This window comes from Anarrhichthys ocellatus, unplaced genomic scaffold, assembly GCF_004355925.1.
Source record: "Anarrhichthys ocellatus isolate YVR2014 unplaced genomic scaffold, GSC_Weel_1.0 scaffold11, whole genome shotgun sequence".
Classification (NCBI taxonomy): Eukaryota; Metazoa; Chordata; class Actinopteri; order Perciformes; family Anarhichadidae; genus Anarrhichthys; species Anarrhichthys ocellatus.
In genome coordinates this window covers 10,543,678-10,555,241 of record NW_022280041.1, presented here as the reverse complement: position 1 = coordinate 10,555,241, position 11,564 = coordinate 10,543,678, and the positions used below count along the sequence as shown (strand labels likewise).

General features: G+C 43.5%; 1 protein-coding gene across 4 annotated transcripts in view; it reads right to left on the bottom strand.

Moving 5' to 3' along the window:
• Positions 1 to 6,620: 6,620 nt before the first annotated feature.
• fgf11a (fibroblast growth factor 11a) overlaps positions 6,621 to 11,564 on the bottom strand; it is a 66,987-nt gene continuing 62,043 nt past the window's right edge. For 3 of the 4 annotated variants that reach the window (XM_031850776.1, XM_031850779.1, XM_031850777.1), the window contains 2 exons: positions 10,274 to 10,472; positions 6,621 to 7,929 (listed from right to left, as the gene is read on the bottom strand). In XM_031850776.1, coding sequence (XP_031706636.1) covers positions 7,787 to 7,929; positions 10,274 to 10,472 — 342 coding nt within the window. In that variant the 3' untranslated portion in view covers positions 6,621 to 7,786. Of the gene's footprint in view, positions 10,473 to 11,564 lie in introns of all 4 variants that reach the window. The other variant, XM_031850780.1, reaches the window with a different exon arrangement.

The following is an 11,564-nucleotide window of genomic DNA, read 5'->3' as shown; positions in this document are numbered from 1 at the left end:
GGCTATGCAATTTTCGAGCAGAGGCCTAAAAATAGGGCTAGGGTCCTTGGTTCAGTACGACACTACTTTATGACACGTAGGCCTTCTGTTGGAGGAATTGCATCAAAACAATCCACCCCCCCCAAAAAAACTCTCAGCAGACAAGCGTTACAATCATACAAATATATTAGTTTGTTTTATTGAATTTTATCCAATAATACGTCTCCCTTGACTTTGTGTAAGTTATTATAGAAATAAATATAGATCATATTGCAAATGCAGAGACAAGAGTTTGGGATAATAGTGTTGAGGATGGGGGCTTAAGGGGTTAAAGAGTAAATATTGGGTAAAGACTGTTTCTTTAAAGGTGTCCAGTAAATGATTGGCGCATGCATGCTTGTAGTCCCGCCCGTCTGTGATCCTCCACCTTAACCCAGGAGTTTCAAACTGCGAGTCCCCCTGCTCTCCGTGGTCCTTTTCAGCTCTTTTCTCCAAGTGATCCGTGGGTTCGGATGGCGTACGGTAGTCGTTATTCCACCTTTGCCAGCAACAGGGGGAGTCACTGCGCCCCAACCACATTTGCATGGATATATTTATATATACTTATATATAGATATATTGTTTTGCCCCGTTTGAATACAAAAATAGTGTCATTGTGGCTTTATTAGCTGGAAGACTGAAGCACTCTTTTTGCATTTGGAAGACAAGAAGGAAAGTAAGATTATGCTGATTTCCTTAGCTTCTTTTCTGGAAGACTTTGTCACAATAACTTGGATCGTCCATGCAGTACGAAGAAGAGCAAAAAAATAAAATAAATAAACATGAAAAAAGTTGAAAATCCCTCAAGGGTTGATCACAGAATGACACACATACACAGGTAAATGATGTGTTTGTGTGTTTGAGGGAGAGACAGACGGTTAGTGAGCAGTCCACTCAAATCCAGTTTAGAGGTCAAAGGTCAGTGGGCCTTTGATTGACAGGCGAGTGCTGTGGGATCGTGGGGGATCAGGAGGTTAGAGACCTAACAGTCTTGTCGTTACTGAAGTTTTCCTCTCTTCGTAGTTTGAGTTCAACATCCCACATCATGTGACGGGAGAACACACACAGCACTGAAACAGCGAACAAACACACATGGACAGACCTACAATGATCCATACCAATATTCACAATTCCTTGTATCATTTCATCAAAAGTCACAGTACTTCCACTGAGAAACAATCCATACTTTTCTTTTTTTCTTTTTAAACAAAAAACACTTGAAAAAAGGGATAAACAAAAACCTTTTAGCATCGTGTACACTGCAAAGTCACCACGAAAACGTTATTGGTGCATTAGCTTGTGAGAGGGGAAGTCCCTCCATGATCTGTCTGGAAAGGTCACCCCATTTAAACACATCTGCGCTGACTTGGTGCAGGGTGCTGTGTGTGTGTGTGTGTGTGTGCAATGCAGATGTGTCTGGGGATTGTGGGTGTGCTTCCATGAAACACAGACAGATTGTTACGTATGAGGTTAGTGTTTTGTTATTAACACTAAACACGATGTGACCTTAGGTGCTCTGGATTCCAGTATAAAAGCACATTTTATGAAGCAGCTATAAAAAAAAAAAAAAAGAGAGAGAGAAAATCTGACCGAGGACGGCGTCACTCTTTTGTCACGTGAGCCTCTCTCTTCCTCCCTCTCTTTTTTGTGTTTTCTGCTGCATTGCAGATGTGGTGAAGGGACTCCACCTCAAAGTAATGCACGCACGCACACACACTCAAACACACACACTTTAACAGCAACCCAACTCACAAAAAAGGGAAAAGTGTTAGAAAAATAAAAGCTCTAATAAAACATGGTTGGTTTGTATATCAATATTAATCCTTTTTTTTCACACCCTCCAAGATAATGTGGCTGCACCTTGTTAATGGAGTTTATTGCTTTCTGCCCAAGGACTCGTACTTATCGATTCGGCCTCAGATTTATCCTCTATTTTCCTCCCTCCCTCCCTTTCTCTTTGCCGATAATTTATTCCCTCACACATATTGGACATACAGAGATATTCAATCACAGTTACAAAACGATTACACACAAAGACCAAAGCTGATGAGTGAGTCTAGAACACACACGTATACTGTATATACACCAGCACACACACACACACACACACACACACACACACACACACACACACACACACACACACACTGCCTCCAGGTTAAAGGGAAGTTGTGTTTGAAAAAGGGATCAGGGAGAGGAAGTGTAACTTCAAAAGGAAGCGGTGAGGGCACGAGTTAGCTACACTACAATATGTGACACATGCTTCTCTCTCTCTCTTTCCCTCTCCCTCTCTCTCTCCCAGTCCTTCACCACCCCGGATGACCCTCGACTGCAGTTGTAATGCGCTCAGTAAGCAGGGAGGAGGGCCCTGACTCGGGAGAAAAGGCAGGGAGGGGTGTCCCCAGGGATCAAAGTGTGTGTGTGTGTGTGTGTGTGTGTGTGTGATGTGTGAAGCGTGCAGATATACATCATTTAACCCCCTCCGATATCAATACACACACCTCTCCCAATTTTCTTTTTTCTTTCATATACTCAAGAGAAATGTGCCAAGCCCAACAGCCAATATTTAACATTCAGAGCTTAATCCAAAGACATTCATCAGTGAGTTAAAAGCAGTAATTTAAGCCACGGAGAGGGCTCCGCTAATCAAACATGCTCTGAAGACAGACGGCTGCCGAGATAAACGGCAATCTTTACATCTTGTAATTCACACAGACCTGTTTGAAGTGAAGCCTGAAGGCCGCCGGCTGGAACAGAGGAGCTGATTTCAGGCATCACAGAGGACTTACAGCAGGGACAAATGGGTGTGTGTGAACACCGCACAACACACAGCGCAGCGATACACAGACGCACACACACACACACACACACACACACTCATGCAATCATGCAAACGTTTCCATCCACACACAATAAATGATTCTGTTATCTACCGTTATGCAAAGTGAAACAGAGTGGGACACACATATTCACGCCTCCTCTTTTAGACTCTTCACCCCCACTTGCTTACCTGAATATATTATGAATAACAGGTACCATCTAATGTTTAATCTGACTACAAAAGATAATACTCTATGTTACAGCTACTGGGGAGAAAGAATACAGTAATTAGATTACAGATGAGAGGTGAATGAAAACAATAGGAGACTATCACCAGATCTGATGGCTTGGATTCATAATCATCTTGGCTGGAGTTGCTTTAAAGTCACTTTAACACAGAGTCTGAGGCAGGAAATAAGATGATTGTAGCCCTACAAATATCAAAAAAAACAAATTAAGTTTGAATCCTCTTATCTAGAAAATGCCAACTCATGTACTATTATTTTTTTTTGCATCTGTACAGGCATCAACAGAAAATATGTATTTATTGTTTTAGGGTTAAAGAGCCTCTCGAGCAATATAGTATAAAACGTCCATTAAGTTGTGGGACTAGCCAGAGGCAGAGTAACACGAGAATGGTCAGAATTGAATCAGCAGAAGCCACGATAAGCCTTTGAGTGTCACGCTTCAGTCGAGCTCCAAAAGCGCTGGATCCTACATTCCCCATGATGCAATTCATCTTTCATGAAACCCTCCGTGCCTCCTAAATGCCCATGTATACCTCCAGTGTAATGCAGGCATGTGTGCATGATCACATTGCTTATTGTCCATACCTCTAATCTAGATGGCATCTACATTACAGCAGACATATCGTTTTTTTATCACTTCCATCGTCCGTGTTAATGGCTGGAACTGAAATGCTAGCCCTTAACTCTCCTTCAAGATCTTTTTTTCTTTTGATTCAAAGTCTTAAAACAACAAGAACCATGACATATACAAAAGAAAATATTGCAACATAGATTTCCCAGCCCTTAAAACTCACAGTAGTAGTTGTCTCAGAAGTCATGGCTATGTCTGTCTCCTCTCATCTCTCTCATCTCTCTCTCTCTAGTTCCACACAGTCCTCGTCCTGTTCTACTGGCCAGGAGCCTCATTTAATTAAACATTTGTGTAATTACTTTGTGAATAATACTTAAAACGTTGTGTTCTGGATTTAGCGATCCACAGGGGGTGACTGGTCGGACACACCGACCCGAGGGTCTATTTAACAGTTTAATTAAGGTCGTTAGTGTGTACGTGAGGTTTTAAGTGTAGCTCAAGTTCAATAAAGCAAAACAAATCATGGGAATAACTGAGATTTTCTCTCTTCTGCTCCTCACAAGTCCTTCCTGTATAGTTTGTTGAATTCTCGTTCTTCTCAGTAATCCACCCCCCCCCCCCTCTTTAAACTTCCTCTTTTCATTCTCTGTAAACTAATCCGTCCTCTTTCTCCACACAGGGAAACAGAGGTAAAGCTCGCTTCATGTCTCAGGTAGCAGATTAATTTGCTCTGCAGCTCGCCTCTATTCTGCGCGGGTTATCAGCTATTATTATTTACAACCACAGGTTACAGGGGAGCAGAGGATTATGCATGAAATGAGAAGTGTGTGTAAATGTGTGTGTGTGTGTGTGTGTGTGTGTGTGTGTCTGCTAAGGGAACACCGTCCATATTAGCATAATTCCCTCTTAAAACTCTGTTTGCTTCTGCTCGTCACCACAAATTATTTGAATAAATACCTGAATAATGTATCCCCCTCTAGGTTTTGGTTTCTTTGGTCGGCCCCTCTCGCTGAGCCCTGATCATCAATCTAACCTCGCCACTACCTCCTGAAGAACGCAGGACTTCCTCGCTTCCCACAATACATAAACATTAGGCAGAAACAATTACCCTGCCGGGCGTATTGTACCAGGAAAACTTTGATAGGAAAAAAATGATTGCTTTCTGTGTTGAGTGGAAAGAACAAATGGAAACACACACACACACACACACACACTGAACGAGCATCGTGAAATATTTCAAATAGTTTCTTTACAGAGAGAGTCTGTCAGACAAACAAGGAAAGAACTGTGATCAAAGTAAATATAACACATCTGTCCATTTTCTCTCTTTTTTTTTAAATCGCCGTCCTTCTTCTGTGCTACCGCTATCAATCTCATTATTTATATATGACTTTGGCCATATACAGTCCCAACAAGCATAATCTATTTACCTTCAATCGTAGTATTAGACGAGTAAAGAAGGCTTCAATTCCTTTGCATCATATCCAAAGTCTCCTGGAGAGATTTATGGTAAATTGTTTAAGAACATTTCGATAAGAAATGTAAAAAAATCTGAGCAATCGAGTGATTCGTGCGGTTAAGTCAGCAAGGTGTCTCACGTCATGAACACAGGTGCTCAGTTTACTTAATCCAGGTGTAAATGAAGACTTAAAGGGACGATCCAGTGATTTAGTATCATAAAGTTAGAGGACTCGCAGGAGACGGATTAAAAACAGAATGGTCAAAATCAAAGCAGCAGAGGCTGAGATGTCCTGACGTTACTGGATACTACACCCCCCCCAATGCAGTGTTGTGGCATCCTTCATTACACCTTCCTTGTCTGGTAAGCATCCACATATTTCATTGTTCTGCCTCCAGATCCAATAAATATTGTTGTGTAAAGCTTTGGATTTGGGTTGCGTTCAGATTTGGGTATTTTCATATATATATATATTTGTTTTTTATTGGGAACTTCAACAATTTGACACATTAAAAAGTCTGTTTACTGGTCTTTGGGGAGTACTGCATATGTTTAAAAAGCTGTTTTAAATCTGATAAAGTGACTCGATCAATGAGTCAGTTTCGGCCCCCAAAAAGTTGTACCTCATCTGTGCTTGAGGCTAGCGACTCGAGGGTAAATAAGCCGCTACTAGCATTACACATAGGCTTTGACTGTTCATGCGGCAGTACCAGTTAGTTTAAAGGTCCAGTGTATAGGATTAAGGGGGGCTCTGTTTGTAGAAATGGAATATAATATTCATAACTTTGTTTTCACTAGTGTATAATCATCTGGAACCAGGAATTGTTGTGTTTTCATGAGCCTAGAATGAGCCCTTTATATCTATAGGGAGCGGGTCCTCTTGACCCAGTCTGCCATGTTTCTACTGTAGCCCAGAGCAGACAAACTAAACACGGTTGCTAGAGAGGGCCTTTCACATTTGTACTTTACCTCAAGGCCACCGTAGTTCTCTGACCCTCTTGGAAAGGGAGGGGTGAGCGGAGGGGTATTCCGTTGGTTGCATACTACAACCTTACGGCTAGATGCCACTAACACCTACACACTGGTCCTTTAAGTCAGGTTGTGTCTTAAAGATGCGGGTACGGCCCAGGTTTTGGGTCTCAGTTTCAGGCCTTTGTGGTGCTGTGTACTCCACACCTCCACTTCGGTGGAACAGTTTTTGCCAAGCTCGGTAGTACTCCCCATGACTTGTAAACTGACTTTAAAAAACTAGCTGTACATTCAGTACACAGAATATTTCTGGCATGTGGACAGCGATGGGTGTAGCAGTGAATCTGTAGATCATATACACATTGCATTAAATACAATAATTAAATAAAAACAATTTTTGTGTGTATTTCTAGACAAGAATAGCACATTGAGCGATAGAGGCTCCTCAGATAATATGCGGGCCTCGGGTGGGTTTGTGCAACGCATGGCCAGCCACAGTGAAAAAAGCTATTGCGGTGCAATCCCAAGCTACGGAGTCGGGCTCCATCAGTACCCCATCTCACTGATGACCTCCTCATCATCTCCCAGAACCTGCACACACACACACACACAGACACACACACACACACACACTCACACACACCACCACGTCGGCATGTGTGTGTGCGTGTCAATGCATGCCATGTGACAACTCGTGTGATCATTTTCTGCGTTTGTCTCTCATGGATATCATGACGCCAAGGTGTGTGTACACAGTATACACACACCTCCGCGCATGTGTAAATGTCAGTGTAATAATGAATATGTGTGTGTGTGTGTGGTTATTCAGTGTGTCGAGGGAGCTCATGGCCCCTCGTTTAAGGGTCGAAAGATTCTGATCAGCCCCAGACTCCATTAACAGAGCGAGAGGAGCGGGAGGGGTTTTCTTGTGCCGCCGAGTGGAAAATTGAGTCCATGTCACAAACTAATCAAATCGCGCCAAAGGTGAATGGAAGAAGAAGGGAACACACACACGCACACACACACGCACACACACACACAAACAGGGCTGACAAGTATCCAGGCCATCTCACAAAGTCGCTGACGCACACAGAAGATGTGGACTGAGCAGATGGCTGCAGAACAAAAGTCTGCAAGGGTCTCTGTAACAGCCTCGCATTAGCGTGGCTCTGTGTCGGGCTAACATTAGCATGGAGCCCCGCAGGGAAATGAAAACCCATATGTGAAGTATGTGCTGCAGAGGGACCGATTTGACCGCTGCACCCGTTGTGGTTGAAACCAGGAAGACTTTGCTCTGATATTTGGTCGACTGGAAGGACGTCGCCGATCATGGCTAGAGGGTGTGTGTGGGATTTCCTTCCAGCCGGTTCTAAACACGCTGCGGTGACATGCTATACAATGCTAGGCGACTGTTCCCCTCTTCATGGAGTTATTGCTTTTGTATCCCAGGCTTTGATGATCACAATCTAATACAGGAAGAAGGTGGAGGGCTGGACTGGATGGGGGGGTCTGTGAGGGTAAAGGGGGCTTCTCATTGACCAGCTCCACTTTCTTCTTTTTCTCCAACTGTACACCAGTGCATTGTGGTATGCAGAGTTCACGTGGGGTCAGTGTTGCAGGTTTGCGGGGGGGGGGGTGTAGCCCTAACAACCCCGTTCAGCTGTCCTCCACCCTCTCCTCTCCCACCCGTGTCTCTGAGCGCTAGGAGGAGGAGGTTTTGGTTTTGGATTTAGGGTCCTTCTTGCCGTTCTGGAGCACGGGCGAGTCACTGGAGGTCTTGGGCGTTTTCCTGGGCGGACTCTGCAACGCAACGTCGTGTAGAGAGGGCTCCCGGTACATGGCCACTGAGGAGGGAGAAGGTTGCAATAGTTAGGACTGGGTAGGAACAGACTTGTGTGGCTGATACAGTAGAACTGGCTCCTCTGCTGCTTTAGTTTGTTCTTGGGATAATTGCCTTGTGGTGTTTTCAGGTTCATAAATAAAAATAAACATTTTAAACCCCTTTGGTAAAAATTAGATAATTCTTGGTGCAGTTTATGTGTTGCTTTCAGCACTTTGTTGTGTCTTTGGATATGCAGTAATGACCTACGCCATTTTATCTTTATTGACACTACCAACGGAGGTCAACAAAGTCATACAAGTCACACACAATCCAACAATGTGAACATGACCTTATTTATTCAAAATGTGAGTCAGCTTCAATTAGACGAGGAAACATGGGGACCCTGACACTGGATTACTCCCAAGCTTTTATTTTGAAGGTGCAATGATTATTATGTTTATATGAGCAATGGATGAAATAACTAAACATAATTTAACATGGGGTTGTTCATAGTGATGAAAGCATGCTTATCTCGAACTTTTCACTTCACATCAGCTCTACTAAGAAGTTGCTGCATGTCGGCTTTATTTGTCAGTATCTCTTTTATTTTGACAGCTTGTTCCACTGCCCCCAAGTAAAAAACAAAACAAGCAACGAATGCAGCTTTAACTTAGTTCAAAGCATTGCCTGGTTAGTTAAAATAAAGGTTGGAAGTTATATTAACCTTGGTTAATATCACTTATCATATAATGTTTCTAATATTAAATAAGGTGCATTTTTTTAGATGACTACTTTATTTAGTTTACTGTAAATTAGAGCTGTAACTGTAGAAAAATAAATAATGCTATAGATCAAATGCATCAACTTTGCTTATTGTGCGTTTTGTCCCTTTTGCAAACGAGATATAGTGAATCCGGTGCTACATAACGGACTCTGTGAAGAGCAAGTGCTTCCTATGTAGATGTAAGGGCTTATTCCGACAAAAAACACAACGATTTCTATTTTCAGATGATTATACACTGAAGAAAACTGACTTATTAAAGAGGTACTGCACACTTAAACATGTTTATTCAGCTGTAAACTAAAATACATGAAAGTACTGTGATGAAACACATCAATGCTGATGTTGATATTGACAATTCTTAATCAAAACTGGCATTTAATGATTGAAAATGTCTTAAAACCCCATCTACTGTTTTAAACCTGTCCTAATCTTGCAATGCAAATTCGGAGACGGAGTTGACCGTTTGGGACGAATCTACATCATGAAATAAAACATTATCAACGTCCTGTAATCAGCTCCTTGCCTCTCCCCACCGCATCCATTGCATTTACTTTTTCCGTAGCCACTTTGTAGCATCACAGCACAAGTCTGTTCTCTTCCTTCTGTGTTCTGAAATTAGGCCCGTCAGCACATCACAGACTCTAATGAATCAGTGTTAATGATAGCAATGTGCTTTCCGACACAGTGACAAGAGTGTGCAGATGACGCGTTAAGTTGTTTAATTTTAGTTAGCAAGCTAACATGAGCTGGGTCCTTGCTGCTCCCCGCTAGGATACTTCAGCCGGGAGGAGAGCAGACGGCCACTCCAGAGACGGAGCCGCTATGTGACTGCAAGTTGCTACAGCCACAATGCCCCCCCCCCCCCTGGCGAAGCAGTCTCCCAGAGGCAGGGAGTGAAGCGGAGGAAGCGCGATGTGAACTAGCTAATTATTTTCTCATTTGCACGACTTTGCGTCGTTCAGTGGGTGAACTTGGGCTCAGACCTGGGGGAGAAGTTACACTTTAATATCATATTCCATTTCTGCCAATAGATCTCCCTAAATGCTACACACTGGCCCTTTCAGAGGCAATGGATTACTTACACAATATTATCATATGGGTATTATTAACACGGTTAACTTGAATAAATCAATATTGTAAAATAAAATAAAAGATCATTTATATAGAAAGTATGAAAGTCATTATCCTGTCTGTCTCAGTGTTAAGTACCGTCAAGGTATTTGCCGACAGGCATTCAAGTGGGGAAGTACTATTCCAAAATGTAATATAAAAAGGTAAATGCCTTTTGACATAAAAATCACAGCTCAAACTTACTGGCCTATGTTGACTCAGTAAATGCTTTGTCAGCCAAATATTTACATGACTATTTTCAAGGTCAAGATCCAACTTTGATGCTTAAATCAGTCTATTCTTTTCAATTTACACAACACGATGATTACTGAACACTGAACTGATGCCGACTTGTACGTTCTCGACAGATGGTGACGAAATAAAAAGCACTGAGCATCTTCCAGGATAACGCTCACTGGTCCCCTGCCTCTGGTACAGCTTGCAGAGCGGGCTACATATTAAGCGGCGGTACCTTCAATGAGTTTGGGCAGGAAGTGCGCAGCCCCCTTTGTCTTCTTGACCCGGTTCCCTTTCATGACCTGTCCGTCCCGGTTGATGCCAATGTACCACGCCCGACCCGACTGGGTTTGTCTGTACAGGATGGACGAGTAGGTGACGTAGTAGTTCTCGAACACGCACTCCTTAAACTTACACTCCGGCGTGAAGTGTTCCTGAAAGACACACACACACACACACAGGGAGACAGATCAGGGGAGAAGAATAACACATTTGGCGTCTCTGCCATTCTTTATCCGTTCTTCTATTATTTATATATTTACTCTCCAATTCCCCCGGACTCAGCTGGGAACGGGAGGAAATGGGCCCCACATTTCATCGTGACAGGGGTTACGGTGCAGGAGCAATCTGTGTCTGCATCGGCGCGCTGCGCAAACGCGCACAAACTCATCCCAACATGTGCAACGCAGCAGCCTATTTTCCACATGCCCAAAGTGGTTTGTGAGCTGGGACGCCATAACTCAGCCGATTCGGTTTACCTGTAACAAACAGCAATCACCCGGATCCTTCACCCCCCTCTCTGTTTAAACTGTCGGCCTTCAGCCCTCACATGCACACACACACACACACACACAGACGCATAGCTCAGCATTAGACAATACGTCAACACCGGGACACACCCCACCCTCCGTCTCCCTCTCGTTACAGGGCTCACATATTCCCCTCTCTATCCCCCCCCCCCATCCCTTCGTCATTTGTTAACCTTGTTGAGGAACAAACCAATTTGCAGGATTGATTCGGAGCCTTGATGTGACGGGTGAGCAGAAAAGGCCTGAATAAGGAGTTTGCTCTCTCTCTCTCATTCATTTCTCACTCACCCTTCTCACCCTCTCCTCCTGCTCTCCATCTTCCCTCTCTTCTCTCTCTGCCACCGCAGGCGGCGGGCCCCAACGTCTGCCTCCATCCATTGTGCCGCACATAAACAAGCTAATTACATTGACTGTATCGCCCATTTCATAATTACACATCCATCCACTTAGGCGGCCATTCATTTCCTCGCCCACCCATTAACGTAGCTCTTATAGCACCGAGCGGGATGCAAAGGTCTGGAGTCTCTTGGAAGGTGCAATCAGATTGCCGTCATTAACCATGTTTGCACTGCAGTGTGTTGCATCTCATCCTCTCCCCGTGCATGTGTGTGTGTGTGAGGAGGGGAGACTTTAAAGGACTAAAACTTGCTTTGTAAAACCTGATAGCCAGCACACACACACACACACACACACACACACACACACACACACACACAC